Source organism: Paroedura picta, chromosome 3 (genome assembly GCF_049243985.1).
Source record: "Paroedura picta isolate Pp20150507F chromosome 3, Ppicta_v3.0, whole genome shotgun sequence".
Classification (NCBI taxonomy): Eukaryota; Metazoa; Chordata; class Lepidosauria; order Squamata; family Gekkonidae; genus Paroedura; species Paroedura picta.
The window spans coordinates 16,423,337-16,442,354 of NC_135371.1; the positions used below are offsets into that span (position 1 = coordinate 16,423,337).

The 19,018-nt window shown below is 46.8% G+C and overlaps 1 protein-coding gene and 1 long non-coding RNA gene across 2 annotated transcripts in view; one reads left to right on the top strand and one right to left on the bottom strand.

The window, feature by feature from the left end:
- Positions 1 to 6,777: 6,777 nt before the first annotated feature.
- QARS1 (glutaminyl-tRNA synthetase 1) overlaps positions 6,778 to 19,018 on the top strand; it is a 28,422-nt gene continuing 16,181 nt past the window's right edge. The window contains exons 1-7 of the mRNA XM_077324919.1: positions 6,778 to 7,000; positions 9,685 to 9,832; positions 11,188 to 11,297; positions 12,701 to 12,776; positions 13,775 to 13,839; positions 14,803 to 14,856; positions 17,349 to 17,409. Of these exons, the coding sequence (XP_077181034.1) occupies positions 6,878 to 7,000; positions 9,685 to 9,832; positions 11,188 to 11,297; positions 12,701 to 12,776; positions 13,775 to 13,839; positions 14,803 to 14,856; positions 17,349 to 17,409 (637 nt within the window). The 5' untranslated portion in view covers positions 6,778 to 6,877. The remainder of the gene's footprint in view (positions 7,001 to 9,684; positions 9,833 to 11,187; positions 11,298 to 12,700; positions 12,777 to 13,774; positions 13,840 to 14,802; positions 14,857 to 17,348; positions 17,410 to 19,018) is intronic.
- On the bottom strand, positions 12,775 to 17,840 carry LOC143831699 (uncharacterized). Its single transcript, XR_013228941.1, has 3 exons — positions 17,466 to 17,840; positions 15,594 to 15,686; positions 12,775 to 13,791 (listed from the first exon to the last, which is right to left on the bottom strand). It is a non-coding gene; the product is annotated as an uncharacterized LOC143831699 (long non-coding RNA).

The window sequence follows — 19,018 nt, forward strand, 5'->3', positions numbered from 1 at the left end:
CCATACATGAAACCTTCCTTTACTAAGGGGGTGGGACATTTCTCCCCAAGTCAGCTAGCAACCCTATAGGAAGATATAAAGTCTGCAAATTGCTTGGTACCAAGACTGAGATAAGAAGGCTTCTCAAAGCATATGGGCAATAACAATAAGAATTTGTACCATTAATGTATGATTTGTTTTTAAACAAGGGGGCCTATACCACAAACTGGAACATACCCCTCCCCCTAAATGAGCATTCTGTTGCTAGGATGTGTGTGGAGAGATCAAGTCATATCACTTTATATAGAGTAAGGGCATATAATAGACTGCTGGCTGCATCTTTTAAGGCAGGGGTAGTCAACCTGTGGTCTTCCAGATGTTAATGGACTATAATTCCCATGAGCCCATGGGGCTTATGGGAATTGTAGTCCATGAACATCTGGAGGACCACAGGTTGACTACCCCTATTTTAAGGGTCTTGCGCCAAAAAGAAGGCTTCCCAACTCCTTCTACCTGAACTGGTTTAGCTCAAGATGCCAGGGACTGAACCACATGTTCTGCCACTGAACTGTACCTCTCATTATAGTGAGAGGTTATCTGTTCTGGGAGGACAGCAGAGACCGAATCTAGCCTCTCTTCCCTTCCTGAACAATTGATCACCACCATCACTGGATTTCTGCCCTATCTGTGCCTGGTCATGTTACTCGATCCATGAGAAGAACCTCTAATGTGCAGTTTGTACAGCTCTTATTTGCATGCTTATTTTCTTGCTCCATTACAGATAAGAAAATTCTTCTAGTATTTGTAATATCTCATTGTGTTAGATCCTTTGCTGAGTATTCCAACTGGATGTGGTTCTATAGCCTGTTTAATAGTGCTGTCCTAAATAATTACACCCTTCTCAACTCAATGAGCTTAGAAGGCTACAACTCAGATTAAGAAGGAGCTGTTAAGTACCTTAAATCTGAGTGATGATCCCATTTGAAGGATAGTTGTTATAGAGCCAAAAGGCATTTTTAATTTGGCATTAATGATCCTCCTTAAAATCTTGTTAGGTCGGCTAACTCCTTCTTGGAGACTCCCGTCACTTACTGACAGGAGACCCAGGAAATACCAGGAAATTTGGGAGTAGAGCCTGGGAAAGACCAGGTTTGGGGAATGTAGGATGTAAACCATAAAATGTACCTTCCAAAGCAGCCATTTTCTACGGGAGAACTGATTTTGGTCATTGAGAGCTCAATTGTAAAAGTGAGAGATCTCCAGGGCCTAGATGGATGGTGGCAAACCTACAGGTGACTTTATTTACTTGACTGCCTTGAAAAGCTTTTGCTCTATTTCCAAACATTAAGATTCCTTAAAGGGACAGGCTGTTTTTCATCATCCTACTGACAATTCTTTCCTAAACTGCCATACAACTGGAGTCAACAGGCATCAACTCTGCTTAGGAGTGCACTGAAAATTCTGCCTACTGTTTTGTGATCTTTAAAATGTAGTTGGTCCTAACAAAAAGTAGGAAGCCTCTTTAGTTTTCTCTTCTTCATGCTATTGTGCTGCTAAGTGAATCTTCCTTTGCATGATGTTTCATCAATGGGTTCTAATTGTTAGGGGAAATTTGCCTAATGGCTGGTCATCTCTTTTGAAGACTTTTAAAGGAACAGTGTTGCCATCAGTATGGAGAAAAGAATGTCCTGCCCTTTGAATACAGCCTTAATATGTGGAAATGGGCAGTTGAAGCTTTTAATGGCATGGAGGGAAATCACATTGTTGGTAAACAATAGCCTCTATTCCCACCTCTCTCCAGGTTGTTGGCAAACCATATAACTGTAATCCTAAACAGAGTGACACACTTTAAACCCATGGAAATCAATGGCTTTAGAAAGATATAATTCTGCTTAGAGTTGCGCCAGAACAGATGAAAGAATGTGAAGATGCCTCCTGTGTGAGACAAATGAAGGCCCCACCATTACCTTTGATACATCCGTTGGCAAGGAATTTTGTAAGGTAAAGGTATCCCCTGTGCAAGCACCAAGTCATGTCTGACCCCTGGGGTGATGCCCTCTAGCATTTTCTTGGCAGACAGGGTGGACTGCCTTCACCAGTCATTACTGTTTTACCCCTAGCAAGCTGGGTCCTCATTTTACCGACCTCGGAAGGATGGAAGGCTGAGTCAACCTTGAGCCGGCAGCTGGGATCAAACTCCCAGCCTCATGGGCAGAGCTTTAGACAGCATGTTGGCTGCCTTACCACCCTGCAACACAAGAAGCTCTCAGGGCACATGGTAGTAACTCGAGTCCAGAGAGGTAAATACTCTCATTTCAACTTAAATGCAGGGGAAGCATGATGGCGTGGCACAGGTCTGCTCCAACCCTGTTTTTAGCATTGGAAGGGGGAAGGTGATAGAGCGGCAAAGGCCCTGTTTCTGCAGGCTCCCTTTGGTGAAGAAGAACAAACTGGTCACAAGTCCAGAGTGCAGGTATGGTTCATAAATCTTCTGAAAATATTTCTGTGCTGTCACTTCCGGTGCTCTGAGAGTGGCCTGGTGATGTCACATCCGGTGGGTGATGTCACTTTTGGTGACATGTGACTTCCAGGGGTGTGGCAGTGAGATGTGGCCAGCTGACATCACTTCTGGGGTTTCTTGAAGCTTGAAGAATGTTTCAGGGGTACCTCAGTGGTAAAAAGGTGGGGCCAGTGGCCAAGTGTACCTGACAGAATTCTCTTAACCCTTACCCTCCCAGATCCTCTTCCATGCTGAATTACACTATCCTGTTTATCTACATGAAACTGTGTTATCAACAAAAATGGCCAATAAGACTCTAGCCACCTGCCCAGTCAAACTACCTCTGACTGGGGAGCCTGCATGGAGTGATGCTTGTGAGGCAGGCTGTGGTTGTAGGGAGCCATATTTGTCTAAATAAAAAAAACCGCAAAATTTAAAAAGTATTTTTTATAAAGACCAACTACGACACAAATCAGTACACAAGTTTTTCAGTTCTCTACAACTCTTCTTCAGCCTGGATTTTTTAAAAAAGGGGACTGGGACCATTATCTTAATACCTTGTATTGTAAGCATCACGTATAAATTGCTAAGCAAGTATGCAGATTTAAAAGCCAGCTTGGTGTAGGGGTTAGCAGGGCAGACTTCTAATATGGGAGGCCGGATTTGTTTCCCCACTCCCCCACATGAAACCAGCTGGGTGACCTTGGGCTCACCATAGCACTGTTGAAGCTGTTTTGACTGAGCAGTAATAGCACAGCTCTCACAGGGTGTCTGTTATGGGGAGAGGAAAGGGAAGGTGAATGTAAGCTGCTTTGAGACTCCTTCAGGTAGAGAAAAGTGGCATATAAGAACCAACTCTTCTTCAGTAATATCAGGGCTCTCTCAGCCTCACCCACCTCACGGGTATCTGTTGTTGGGCGAGGAAAGGGAAGGTGAATGTAAGCCGTAGGGAAAAGCAGCATATAAGAACCAACTCTTCTTCTAAAATGGTAAGCATCTGAGGTTGTATTCCTGGCCTCCTGAGAAGAAACAAAATAATGGAAGCATCCCATTAAAGATACAAAATCTAGCAGCTGATCACATGTCTAACACCAGATGGAACTCATGGACTCTGTCACAATTACATTAGTAATCTGACTCAAAAGTAAGTCTCAATATCACCTTTTAGGTTTTTTTTAAAATCAGGCTTTTAAATATATTTCATTAGTGTTTGCCTTATGAGATATAAAGGAGGCACTTTATAAACCTCTCTACAGCTAACAATAAATTATGTCAGGTCATGCACCCCAATGAGTATCAATTATCCCCTTCAAAAGCCAAACATCATCATCAGCCAAATGCACTCCAAAATTAGTTTTGACTTGGGATAGCCAAGTTATATATATATATATATATATATTCATAACAGGTGAAATGTCTCATCATCTTGTATGGCCTGACATCTTCACATAAATTATAGGCAGTATATATGAATAAAAAATACAAGGTTTTGCATCTTCAGTTCAGTGTTGGACCAGGTCAAATTAAACAACCTCCTCCCATGGCAGGAATGCCATCCCAGAAAATATATCAGACCATTGATGGAGTGGTTGGACCAGTCACACTCAGCCTTGTTGTTGTTAGGTGCGAAGTTGTGTCCAACCCAATGCGACCCCATGGACCAATGATCCTCCAGCCCTTCCTGTCCTCTACCATTACCCGGAGTCCATTTAAGCTCGCACCGATTGCTTCAGTGACTCCATCCAGCCACCTCATTCTCTGTCGTCTTCCGACCTGAGGGGCTCATCTTCCGGTGTCATATTGTTTTGCCTTTTGAAACTGTCCATAGAGTTTTCATGGCAGATATTGTGGTATCTTTGTGGCACAGTGGTTTGCCATTTCCTTCATGTCAGGCTGACTAGCAACAATACTTCTGGATTAATAGAAAGCCTTTATTGCATAGCAGTTCAGACACCCAGACTTCAAAAGTCGAATCTGATCAATACTTGAAATGCATCCCCTTTTACAGGTTCAATCTCCCGCCCAAAACCAGACAAATTCCCAGAGGCCGGGAGCCCCCTCCTGCAGGTGCCTTCCTGGGCCTCCCGCCAAAGTTGATAACAGGCCTGTCTTCAGCCTTGAGTGTTTCACAGCTACCATTTTCAGAGATAACACAGTCTGGCATAATTGTTACAGTTACTACTACACAGGCATTTCAGGGTTACACAGCAAGAAAAACATGAACACATAGATACAAGATGGAACTACTCAGGTCAAGCTTAATCATGGCAGTAATCATGTGATTCTGACACTCCAGTGGATCACCTTTTGTCAAAGCTCTCAGCTATGACCTGTCCGTCTTGGGTGGCCCTGCACGGCATAGCTTCACTGAGCTACGCAAGCCCCTTCGCCACGACAAGGCAGCGATCTTTGAAGGGGCACTCTCAGCCTAACCTGCCTCAAATGGAGGATAAAATGGAAGACAGAAGAACAAGGTAAATGCCACTTTGGGTCCCTCTTGAGGAGGAAGATAGGAGAAGTGAATTGGCAAAAGGTAAAGCACATTGGGGGAGTGCATTTTAGGCTCTCCCTCTGTCTCTCTGGGATTCTGACGTAAGGTAGCCTCTGGGACTCCACTTGATCTGTATTTGTATATTTTGTAAATAAAGGAAATATTACCATGACCTCATTAGCTCCCAGCCCTTTCTCCTCCAAAGGAAGTAAAACGCATTAAAGTTGATCCTGGAATACACAAGGGACATTTTCACGTGGGTTATGTTGCCTTTATTGAAAGCTGCAGGAAAGATTTTATTTTTGCCTCCTGCTTTCCCACAGCATTGGGGAAGCATTTATGCACCTCATGTTTACATGACTTTTCTGTGGTCTTTCCTAAATCTCGTTGGCAGACAATTTTGGGAAAGATCACAGCAAAGCCTAGGTGCCTGCTATGTGGGTGGGAAAGTTCAGATTTCTCCATTCCTCCTAGAGATGCCAGCCTCCAGGTGGGATCTGGGGATTCCCCAGAATGGCATTTCATCTCCAGACTACAGATTATTTCCCGCTGGAGAAAACGAATGCTTTGGACGGCGGTCTCTATGACATTGTACCCCACTGAGGTCCTTGTCCTCCCCTCTCTAAATCCCTACACTTGCAGGAGTTTCCCAACCTTGATCTGGCAACCCTACCTCCAGCCCATCAGTGGTTAGCAGTAGGCTTCAAACAGATAACAGGAAGTTCTTCACTCAAAGAGTAACGAATAGGGTTGGCACCTGTGGGTTGGGAAATACATGGAGACTTTGGGGATGGAGCCGGGAGTGGATGGGATTTGAGGTGGGATCTCAGTGGAATTTAACTCTATGGAGTCCATTCTGCAATACAGCCATTTTCTCCAGGGGAACTGTTCTCTGTTCCCTACAGATGAGCTATAATTCCAGGGGATCCCCAGGTCCTCACCTCGGGAGTGTCATCCTTAGCAAGGAACACCTGGAATTCACTGCCACAGGAAGTAGTGGTGGCTACAAGCATAGACAGCATCAAGAAGGGGATTGCATAAACATATGGTGCAGAGATCCATCAGTGGCTATGAGCCACAACATATGGATGGAAGGTTCTTTCGGGGCAGCGATCCTCTTTATTCTTGGTGCCTGGGGGACAACAATGGGAGGGCCTCTGGAGTTCTGACCCTGCTGATGGCATCTGGGTTTTGGCCACTGTCACAGTGGCACTGTGACATAGAGTGCTGGATTGGATGGGCCATCGGCCTGATTCAACATGGCTTCTCTTATGTTCTTATGCCACACTCAGACCCAGCGAGCATCCGCCTCCCACCCCCAACTACACTGCAGAGACACACACCTGCCGCATCACGCAGTTTCACAGGGACGCACCACTTTCCAGGCTACAAAGGTGTACAAAAAAATAATCCCTCCTCAAAAAAACCCAGATACGAAAGGCTGCCCTATAAAGATGAAAGAAACAACAACAACAACAACAACAAAACAAACACGTGCAAGGTCTAAATAATTTTTAAATACATACCGATAATTGGTTCTGGAAATAAATGGACATATATAAGAAGACAAGTGGCCAGTATTATATTTAAAAATCATATAGACCTTACACGGGATTTTTTTGCTTTCGCCTACTACTTAGGCTGCCAGCGAAGCTTCAAGGGAAGACGCAAAAATCCCACCCCTCCCTATAGAAACCAAATGAATAAAATAAATACATGTGCGTCGCGCCGCCTCAAAAAGGCGTGTCTTTGCACCGGTTTCTCACATTGGACATGTAAGGAACTAGGTGCCTCTTATTGGTCGCTATTCCTCAACGTGTCAGCACTCCGCATCCCGATTGGACGCGCGGGACAGTGGTGAGGCCAATCGCCCTACCGCGGGCGGAAGTAGAGGCCCTCGCAACAGCATGGCGGCGGACGGCGTGGACGCCTTAAGCCTCTTCGTCCGCATCGGTCTGAGTGAGAGCAAGGCGCGCGAGACCCTTCGGAACGAGGCGCTCACCGCGCTACTTCGCGAGGCTGTCGTGCAGGTCACCCCCCTCCTTTTCTTCTCTCCCCCGCTGCGTCTCCCGTGCCTTTGAGACGAGCCATATGACAGGCAGGAAGCCAACCGATGTAGCCTTCCCCCCTCGCTGCAGGAGTTGGGTTTCTGCAGGTCATTATTCCGTGAGGCTCTGCAAAAAAAAAAAAAAGGTCATTCTGGCACATAGCATCCTCTTGGATAGTTTTCTGTCAAATTTCACCCAGCAGTTCCGCTCTTCTTATTTTAAAAATTGAAATATTTCGTTTCCCCCGTGTAGTTAATTGCAGAGCACCGCAAGTTTATAGGAATGTATGGGTTTGCCCTGCTGTTTTGAAGAGGATAGATCACTTTAGTTCTTGTTAGCCATCTCCTGTGGTGATCTCCTAACTTTGAATGGATGATGGCGTTTAAACTGGGTGAAACCGAAAGGGAAAGAGATCTTGGGAGGGTTGTAGCAGATAGCTTGAATGAACATTTTGACCTGGTGTGTGGCAGTGATAAAAAGGCAAGCTGAAAATAAGATAGCCAATAATAGAATGTCCTCATATATCTATAGATTCAAGTGGGTAGCTGTGTTGGTCTGAAGTAGCACAACAAAATTAGAGTCCAGTGGTTCCTTTAAGACCAGCAAAGATCTTGAATAAATCCTTGAATAAATCTTTGTTGGTCTTAAAGGTGCCACTGGACTCTGATTTCATTGTCCTCATATATCTAAATAGCATTGCTGCATTTAGAAGGCTGCATCTTAAAAGTGAAACCAAGATGACGGTTTGGAGCAGGGGTAGTCAAACTGCGGCCATCGAGATGTCCATGGACTACAATTCCCAGGAGTTGTAGTCTGGGAAATGTAGTCCATGGACATCTGGAGGGCCGCAGTTTGACTACCCCTGGTTTGGAGCATCTTCCCTATGAGGAAAAGCTAAAGAGACAGGGATTTTTCAGTTTAGAACAGGGACATGATAGAACAAGGATGGCCAAACAGTGGCTTTCCAGATGTCCATAGACTACAATTACCATGAGACTCTGGAAGAGCCACTGTTTGGTCACTCCAGTGATAGAGGCTTATTAAATTATGCAGCGGTTAGAGAAACTGGAGAGAGAAAGCTTTTTCTCCCTCTCCATTAATGCTAAAATTCAGGGGCAGCTGATGACATTGATGGAATTAGGTTCAGGATAGTCAAAAGAAAATATTTTTTTAGTCAATGAGAAATAAATTATGGAACTCATTCCCAATGGATGTTCTGATGGCCACTGGCATTTTAATAGGTTCTGGGAGGAAAATTCTATTGATGGCCTCTTTAAGACCTACATTACTTAATTCCGGGTATAAGCTTTCATCTGCATATGGACTTTTTCAGATGCCCAGACCAGAATTAAAATTTCTTGGTCTTTAAGGTGCCGCTGGACCCAAACTTCTTTCTGTTGCTAGACCAACATGGCTACCCACCTGAATTTAACTCTGGTTATGAAAGGGATCCTCCACATCTAAACTCAGTCAATCTATGAATGCCAGCGGTAGGAAGTGATGGGGGTTTCTATGCATCCTGTTTTGGGGTCCGCTAGTGCAGTGGTCCCCAACCTTTTTATCACCGGGGACCACTCAACGCCGGGGACCACTCAATGCCTTTTACTGAGGCCCAATGGGGGGGGGTAGTTTACTCCTCTACTCTCAACCACTGCCCTATCGCTCTCTGATCACTATGGTAATGTTTAAACATCCCTTCAAAATAAGATACAGACACGCCACAACAATGAACATAAGGAACATTTTATTTTCATGGAAATTTTAACTCATGACAATGACAGATCAATGGGAACCCTGAGCTTGTTTCTGTGCAACGAGATAGTCCCATCTGGAAGTGACGGGAGACAATGACACCCGAAGTGTGTTGTAAAGGGGCGGAGGGGATGAAGTAAAGGGCCGGGAGGGGGGGAGAAGGTGTCCTTCGGGGCCCACCTCCAATTAGTCGCACCACATGTGGTCCGCGGCCCACAAGTTGGGGATCGCTACGCTAGTGGATGGCCACAGTGTGAAATAGATCGATGGACTAAGTGAGCCAATGGTCTAATCCAGTAGGATACCAGCTGAATTTTCACAACAAGGGACGAAGATAGACAAATCCAGTTCCACCTACTTGACAGTTCATTTGGGTTGTGAATGGGAGCTAAAACACAAGTGACCGTGCAAACCTTGTTTCATACTCAGTCAGGTCACTAGTCTGTCAAGTTCTCTAATGTCCACTCTGACTGGCAGCAGCTCTTGGTCTCAAGCAGAGGTCATTCATATGATCTGCTTCCTGATCCTTTAACCGGAGATTGAACCCAGAATCGTCTGAATGCAAAGCAAATCCTTCATGGCTGAGCCTGTGAAGGTTCAAGGGGGTGATTCTGTGAAGGGGGTGGCAGGTTACAGTGGATGAGTGTCCTGCATAGTGCAGGGGGTTGGACTAGATGGCTCAGGAGGTCCCTTCCAACCCTATGATTCTGTGATTCTATAAGCCACAGCACCACGCTATGAAATGATCTAAGAAATGTTCTCTCTGCCCTCTCCCATGTTAAGATCTGCAAAGGCATGTTCTTTCTCAAGCCGATGTGCAGAACACGTGCATCGTAGGAGAATCAGATAAAATTGGGTGTGACTTCAGATCAAGCTTTTAACATTCCCACTCCGTCCTCTCCCCAATTCTTTAGGCTCAAGGAATTCTCGGCCCGTCGCTTGACAAGACAGTTGGCACTCTGTTATATAATGTGGCTTCTCGGCTCAAGGACCCCAAACATCTCAGCTTCCTGGTGGGGTACATCGCTAACAAGAAGATTGTTACCGATCTGCAGCTCAACGGTATGGCGCGTGGTGGGGAGGAACGCTGGCTACAGCAAAAATGGTCTCCTCTTTATCATCTTTGCAATGGCAGGTCTGCCTTGGCCTACATCCTTAAGCCTCATGATGAATGCACAGTCAGTCACTGGTTTCCTTGAGGCCTGGAAACAACGTGATTCTCTGGATATGATCCACTGTCTGATGGGTATTTCCCTTCTGTTAAGGTTTCGTACCTGGCTGGCCCAGTTGTTGTGAGATCCCCATGCAGGCTTGCAAATGGGACACAACGCCTCTTCTAAGTTTGGGCCCTGCCACTTGGAGCTCCGAAGGATAGAGGGAGACCCCACTAACTAGGCAGAAGCAGCAGTGCAGTAGTAGAAAATCCCATCTAACATTATTATTTATTTTATGGTACATGTGCTATGTAGCCAGGAGATGATTGTCTGGCTGCCAGGCAGGAGATGTTCAGAGGTGGCTTGTCATGACCTGACTCCAGGTCACAACTCTGGTATTCCTGGGTGGCCTCCTATATAAGTACTGACCAGGGCTGACCCTTATTAGCTTCTGAGATTGAAGGAGATCAGGCTAGCTTGACTATCCAGGTCAGGATGAGTCTAGTTCAGTTCAGTTTTGGGCACCCCAGTTGAAGAGGGATGTAGACAAACGAGGGCGTGTCCAGAGGAGGGCAACAAAGATGGTGAGGGGTTTGGAGACCAAGACGTATGAAGAAAGGTTGGGGGGACGTGGTCTGTTTAGCCTAGAGAGGAGATGACTGAGAGGGGATCTGATAACCATCTTCAAGTATTTAAAAGGGTGCTATATAGAACAGGGGAACTCAACCTGTGGTCCTCCAGATGTCCATGAACAACAATTCCCATGTAGCGTTTGCTGGCAGGGACTCATTGGAGTTGTAGTCCATGGACATCTGGAGGACCACAGTTTGACTACCCCTGATATAGAGGATGGAGCAGAGTTGTTCTCGCTTGCCCCGGAGGGATGGACCAGAACCAATGGAATGAAATTAATGTAAAAGAAATTCCGTCTAAACGTCGGGAAGAAATTCCTGACAGAGCGGTTTCACAGTGGAACAGACTTCCTCGAGAGGTGGTGGGTTCTCCATCTTTGGACATTTTTAAACAGAGGGGCTGACAGAGAGGCTGATTCTGTGAAGGCTCAAGGTGGTGGCAGGTTACAGTGGATGAGTGACAGGGTTGTGAGTGTCCTGCATAGTACAGGTCCCTTCCAACTCTATGATTCTATGATCCTAGTTAGAGATGAGATAACTGAATGCTGAGCGTAAAGGAAACATTGGCCATGTGCTTTGCCACGCCCTGCTGTCCCTCTTCCCTTCTGATCAGTCTGTCTTGTTCCTGCAGCTGCTCTGGAGTATGTTAAAAGCCACCCAGGAGCTTCCATCGTTGCAGCAGACTTTGACAGAGAGTGTGGCATTGGTGTGACGGTGACCCCTGAGCAGATCGAAGAGGCTGTGAGTACGAATGCTGTGAAAAAGCTCCCCTCACGTTCTTGAAGCAGGACAGGAGGTCTCTGCTGAACCACTCGTGCCTGGAGACAGATCAAGGTGGGCAGGCGTGTTCGTCTGCCTGCAGGAAAAGAGCAAGCGTCCAGGAGCACCTTAAAGATTTGTGGTGGGGCAGGACCTTTTGTGAGTCACTGCTCACTCCTTCAGATATCTGAAAGCTCCATCCTTGCCACAGATTTTGATGGACTTTAAGGTTCCTGGATGCTTGCTCTTTTCTACTAGTTGTGCCTGCACACAACCCCTGCTGTGTGACTTCTTTGTGAAGGCAGAGACAACGCTTACCGTGAGGGGCATCAGTCTTTTGGCTTAAACTCAGAAAGGTATTGGGAGGATATCACAATTCGGGCCTTCTCGGTGAAAATATTTGCCCAGCCTTTTGACATGGATGCCTTTTGAAAGCAGTCGTCGATTGGGAGGCCCAGACTCCTGCAGGACAAAATCGAGCTCTTCACGGAAAGCCTTCCTTGTTGAATTCCTGCACACCGTTTGCATGCTGCTGTCATTGCTTGGTGTCTCGGCCAACGATTCCTCCGTGTTGGCACAGAATTGCCCCTCAAGGCATCAGGGGAGAGTGTGACCTTGTAGTATCACTCCCTACACAGTCCCCAGTGTTCCCCATCTATGCATGCTGCGTTATTTTAAAGCTGAATGAGTTTTTAAACTCTAGGTCAGGGGTAATTAAACTGCGGCCCTCCAGATGTCCATGGACTACAATTTCCATGAGCCCCTGCCAGCAAACCAACAAGACCTAGAGCAGGGGTAGTCAAACTGTGACCCTCCAGATGTCCATGGACTATAATTCTCATGAGCCCCTGCCAGCGAATGCTGGCAGGGGCTCATGGGAATGGTAGTCCATGGACATCTGGAGGGCCGCAGGTTGACTACCCCTGCTCTAGGTCTTGTTGGTTTGGCACAAAGAAACTGTACTGTTGATTTCCCAATGTTACAGATAAGCCAAAAACAAAATCAAAAGGCCAAAACAATGAGTCTCTTATCCACTGTTATTTTATATATAATAATCATTCAACATCTTGGCGATCAGAACGGGCTCCCCGGTACATTTCTCCCGTTTTCTGATTCTTCCCCAATGATTGCCACCCCAAAATCTACAAATAGTTTCATAATAATTAACAAGATATCATAATGTGTACAAAGGTAATACAAACCAAACCAGATCCATTTGCCAACATACCTACGTTCCATTTAAAAGTTATAAATCAAATAAGGTGTATCTCTTGGCTGTAAGCTCTGTTGTCTTGAGGCAATTTTACTCCTTGCCCGGCAGTTCCTTTGCATGTCCCTGCTGCTTTTTTTAAAACTCAGAATGTTTCCTGCTTCTCTCCTTCTAGGTGGAAATGGCCATCAACAAACACAAAGCTCAGCTGCTTTCGGAGCGCTACCGCTTTAGCACGGGGCTTTTGATGGGTGAGTCTCATACCCTGAGGAAGTCATAAGGGCAGGGAGCTAGGCAGGGTGGTTTCTAGTGGAATCTCTCTCTGTTGCTGCGTTCCAGTGGCAACTTCCCCTTGTGCCGCTTTCTCCTGCCATAGCAACCAAAGCAGCATTCTCCCTTCCTCCTTTTTATCCTCACAACAACACTGTGAGGTAGGTTAGGCTGAAAGGAGGAGGGAGTGACCGGCCCAAGAGGAGAAGAAGAGAAGAAGAAGAAGAGTTGGTTCTTATATGCTGCTTTTCCCTACCCAAAGGAGGCTCAAAGCGGCTTACAGTCGCCTTCCCATTCCTCTCCCCACAACAGACACCCTGTGGGGTGGGTGGGGCTGAGAGAGCCCTGATATCACTGCTCGGTCAGAACAGCTTTATCAGTGCTTTGGTGAGCCCAAGGTAACCCAGATGGCTGCATGTGGGGGAGCGCAGAATCGAACCCGGCATGCCAGATTAGAAGTCCGCACTCCTAACCACTACACCAAACAAGAGCAGGGAACTGAATCCACATCTTCCTGATCTCTGACACGGTGTCCTTCCAGGGCTTTCATCCTGCACAGCTCTTCCTTGCGGAGTCAAAATCCCCTCCAAGGGTATCTTCCATGCGCTTTCTGGACTTGCCACCTTATGGCAATGATCATGGATGCCTCCTGCAGGCTCATATGCAGCACAGCTGCTGTTGCTGCTGCATGAACCGGTGCCTAGCCAGTTCAGGAGCCAAATGCCTGGCTGAGGTCAAACTGGGCATTTTCAGTTCCCTTCTTCGGCCTCCCTCCACCTCCTCCAGTCTTTTCCCGTGTTGGTCATACTTCAGGATCATGTGCACCCCCCTACGGAAAGAAAGGACACCTGTGGCCTAGATAGGCAGATGGGGTGGCCTTGGGAGCTCAGTGCTTCATGCCTCCTCCATCCCTTTCCAAGGATTAGTCAGACACATCTGATGAAGGCGGTACAAGCAGCTCTGCTGTGCTTTCTTGCAGGGGAGGCCCGGAGCAGGCTGAAATGGGCAGATGGCAAAATCATTAAAAATGAAGTGGACCTGCAGGTATGCTGGAGGCTTGAAGATCTGGGCAGGGAGGCTGGCTGCCGTTTGGCTGGACTGAATGGACAAGGGTTGCGTTTCAAAGATGGGGATGCAGAATCATAAAGTTGGAGGGACCTCCAGGGTCATCTAGTCCAACCCCCTGTTCAGTACCCACAGGGCAGCATAAAATCTGCATTTCAGTATTTTCCCCCCATCCCAAGTAACCCCTTGACCCACATTTATTGTCTCCACTTTTTCCTCCCCAAAGGAGACTCAAGAGGACTTGTATTGTTCTCTTCTGCTTTAGCCTCATAGCAATGCTGCGATATAGGCCAAGCTCAGCAAGCTTCCTTGGTAGAGTGAAGATTCGAACCTGGGGCTCCCAGATTCTTGTCTTACACTCAAACCACTTCAGCACACTGGTGAAACTGATTAGCAGATACTTGTACGGCATATATTTTCCCTGCCTTTGCCATTAATGGGGAGGGACAAGGACACTGGAGATAGCAGTAAAACCTGCTAAGACCATGGGGCTCCTGCAGTCTCCATCAATAATGGGCCCGTGTCCTTTCAAGCCTGCTTTTGAAAGCCTTAAAGGCTAGAAAGTTTACACCGAGTGTTAAATACTTGCATAGTGCAGATCCTAAACACAGAAAGCCCTGCTTGTGTTAGACCTGTAGGAGGTATGGCATCCTCTGATGCAGGGCTCACTGAAGAATGACAGAAGATATATCAAGCTGCCTGATATGGAGCCAGCTCACTGGCCCATTAGCCGCCACGGTGGCCCTTAATGGGGGCAGAAAGGAGGGCTACACATTTTGTGACATAAACAAACTTCAAATTAGCAGCAGTTTTTAAAGAGCATCTGTCTTTCCTTGCTACTGCAGGCTGGGGGCAGGGGGCTGAGGCTAAGAGAGGGTGGCTTGACTGAGACCACTTGGGAAGTTTTGTTCACTTGTGTGAGCTCCTTAACATCTCCTGCAGGTGCTCCACTTATTGGGTCCGAAGACAGAAGCAGACCTGGAGAAGAAACCCAAGGTAAGCCTATGCTGCCACCTCTATAGCCTTTCTTGGATATTGTAACCCAGCATGCAAAACGATCCGGGAGGGAAAGGGCTCTCTCACTTGAGTACATGGCAGGTGGCCTCATCCTCTCATGGGTTAGATGCTGAGCCTGTTTGGCCATTGCTTGCCTTTCTGTTTCATCTTATAGAGGGCCTCTCCTCTTCTTTCCTGGTCTTGGCGTTGAAGCAAGTGAACCTTTTTCTGGCATGTTCATAATAAGTTTAAATGTATCTACATGAATATGCCATGTAAGATGTGCTTCTGTTTTTTTGTAAGTAAAATTTCTTTCTCTTGTTACCATTGGAATCAGGTCATCTTTGTCATTTATTTAAATAGCATTTCCCCCTTAACTGGGAAACATGGAGAATTGGGGATATTGTGTAAAGTTTCTGTGCTTTCAAGGCAAACCATTTTTTTAAAAAGTATTTAACACAATAGCCTTTTCTTCCCTAGAAGTGTGTTGGTACACAGCATGGCTCATGTTCCTTTTTGACTAGGGGTTAGCTAGGCACAGATTTTGTATGTGTGTACGGGGGTGGGGGGGAGGGAACTATTTCTACCCTGTCTTTCTCCCAGAGGGCTTCAAGGTGGATCACAAAGCCCATATATACAGTAATAATGTAAATGCACCGGCCATAAAGATGGCTGCAGACAACATAATGAAAACAGATCCTGTGGCAGATGTTTAGACACTCATAAAAAACACTTGCCCAAATAACTGCACATTCCAGACGATTCTGAAGGTCCACCATGTGGGAGCTCTCCTGTCCAGCAAGCAAGCTGTCCCACCGAGCAGGAGCCACCTGTAAAAAAATTCTGGAGTGCTTAAGAGCCATTTGCTGCCTGCCTGCCTGTGGGGCAGGATCTGTAGTAGATCTTGTTCAGCTGAGCAAGGTGGACATAACAGGAGCAGCCTCACTTGAAATTTGTCTGCAAATGGATTAGGATTCTCCATAGCCCTTGATGCTATCTCCTTTCCTACCACCAACCAGAGTAAAGCCACCTCCTTGGTTTGGGAGCTGAAAGAAACACATCCTCCACTCTGAGATGCTTAGCAACTCAGTGTCATGCAAGCCATTAGAGTGTTCGAAACTTGGGAAAGCAAGATTTATAATGTGACCTGAGGCCTTGGCTTTCTAGGGCAAAGGCTAACCTCTGCCTCAAATGGTTGTGGCCTAGTGATTCCCTCCACCTCACTCCCTCGTCTTATTCCTTCACTTTTCTTTGTTACTTATTAATGGGATTTCTTTTTTTAAAAAATGATTAGCAGAATTCTGATATGTTTACAGAAACAATTGCCCCCAAGGTAAGAAAGAATCACTTCGAAATACTAAAAACATCCAAGTTGATACCTTAAGCCATATGTTCCAGCAAAGAAAGAAGTTCAATTTTCACTATTATTCAGGATCTTGTTGCTCACTTCCTCCCGCAAATCTAATCCAATTAGTTTTTTTCCTCCCTTTCCTCTGATATGCAGCTTCGGAGCTTCATATTGGTTGTCCCCAGGCTGGCCAGTAGGGGTCAGTAAATAGAGCTTAGACTCAGGACAACATGGCGGCATTTCTGAAGCGATGGGGAGAATCCAGAGTCTTCGGCAGCACCCTGTTATTTGGACGGGAGGAGGGGAATTGAGTTGCCTGTGCTGGGGGAGGCCTGCATTGAAACCCAGTGATCATTAAGGCCAATGAGTTCTCCCACAGGGAAGTGCTATGGTGGCTACCTCCAGTCAGAACACAGTGTAGCACTGAAGAAGGGCCAAGGCCTAGCGAAAAAGTCACGAGGAAGGCTGTGAGATGTAGGTCTCCTATCCGGATGGCAACTAGGGTTGCCAGCTCTGGGTTGGGAAATTTCTGAAGGCGTTGGGTGTGGAGTGTGGGGACAGCAGGGTTGGGAGAGATCTCTGTGGGGTATAATGCCACTGAATCTACCTCCCAAAGCAGCCCTTTTCCTCTAAGGGAGCTGATTTCTACCCTGGAGACCTGTTGTAATTCTGGGAGATCTCCAGCCATCAACTGGAGCCTGGCAACCCCAATGGCAGCTGGCTGTGGAGTCAAGTTTTAAAATTGGTGGGTCATGCTCTCTCAACCAGAATGGCAACTGTCACCTTGTTTAGCCTGAATTTCTTTCTTTGTTTTGAACACTGGAGCTTTACTCATCCTGCTAACCCATCAGGTATCGTCTGCTCTGACTGGCAGCAGCTATCCGGGGTCCCAGGCCAGGCTCTTCCCTCTTACTTGCAACCTGATCTTTTTAAACGAAAGATGCCAGGGGTCGAACCTGAGATCTTCAACAAACCAGGAAGACGTTCTAAGAGTCAAGCCATGGCTCCTTTTCCCACCATGTATCTCTATGCAGTCAGTTTCTTTCTGTCAGGCTGTCGTGGAAGCCCACAGGGCCTGTTCGTCCTGGAAGTCCTGAGACCAGGCCAACTTAAAGGCAATCTCTGTTGCTTGTCATTTTGCCAGGCCCTGAAGCCCCGTGCTGCTGAGCCAGAGAAGAAAGGGAAGGCTGCTGTGGTGGAAAATGGTAAGGCCTGGCTGAACATGCTCTACATTATGCCCTGTAGCCATTCTGCAACCTACCTGGTCTCCTTCTGCTGCCTCCCGGCGCCCTGCCCCCTTTCCTCAGCCTCCTGTCCACTGTGACAGAGGACACCCAGGGCTGGCAGGGAGGGGGAGTAGGACTTTGGCAGCAATCTGTCATCCCCCGATCTTTCGGAGCAGGCACACGTGATGTGTCCGCTGCTCTGGAAAATTCCTCTCCCCTACCTGGTCTTTTTCCAGAGCTCAGTCCAACTGAGGACAGGGTGCCCCCTAGTGCTCTCAGGGGGAATAGATTACATTGTGCAATGAAGCTGCAGGTGGCTTTTAGCTTGGGTGCGCACTGCTGGGAATGTGGGCAGGGACTGTTTATTACTTTATAGGCCACCTTTTGCACTGGGACTCAAGGCGGATTGCACAGAGCAAGCCAACAGGATCAGCACACGGGACATTCATTTAACAGAGCAAATAGGCTTCAGGCTGCAGAACCGACAAGGAGTCTATAAACAGCGCAAGTAGTAACATGGCGCATTAAGTGATGCAGAATTCCATAGTGGGTTGCTGGTTCCAGCAAGCAATACACTGTAGGGTAGACCATGCTCCCTAGCCATTTTTCTAAGTAAAGTTGTGAATCATTTAGTGCAGTGCAACCTTATTCCCCGCCCAGAATAACCCTCCTGAATAATTCAGTTTTGATGAGTTTGTGGGAAGGCAGAAGAGTGGATGCTTTCCTTACCTCTTTGGGCAAACCAGTGGAGAAAGCACGTGTACCTGTTGCTCTTCCGTGTCTGCAGGCAGAAGGCTGTGCTCTAGTGAGGGAAGCTGTGGAAGTTGTCTTTATGAGAGCCAGCATGGTGTAATGATTAAAGAGCAGCAGACTCAGATCTGGAGAGCTGGGTTTGATTCTTCCACTCCTCCACAGGCAGCCAGCTGGATGACCTTGGTCCAGGCACAGTTCTCTCTGAGCTGCTCTCGCAGAGCAGTCCTGTCAGAGCTCTCTCAGCCCCACCCACCTCACAGAGTGTCTGTTGTGGGGAGAGGAAGGGAAGGCGAATGTAAGCTGCTTGGAGATTCCTTCGGGTTGTGAAACTTGGGATATAAAAATAATCAGTTCTTTGTTTTCTTTTTCTTTTTAAAGAAGTGTTCTCCACATTTATGAGCTCTCCTAATTATGGCCCCGCCATCATGCAGTTCCAGCATGGTTAATAATTACAGATTAACAAAGGCATCAAGATGTGTCCCTGCTCCCTGCTTCATACAATTTAGGTTTTGACAGTGGGAGGGGAAGGAAACAAGGGGAAGGCAGGAAAGGCAGAGGCAAAAGAGTCTGATCCTTTGGTCAGGAGCCAAAGTCATGCATGGGAGAGAAAGGAAGGGCTCACCCCTTCCCTTATAATACTAGAAGTTGGGATCACTCAGGAAAGTTGATGGGCAACAGATGTGAGATGGGAAGAAGAAGAGCTGGTACAGCAGGAGTTATTTCTTCACTCGAAGAGTGATTACTTGGTGCAAGTCACCAGTTTAGCTGGCTTTAAGAGGAGATCAGCACACTCATGGAAGAGGGGTCTGTCAGTTGGTACTAGCGATGAGGACTA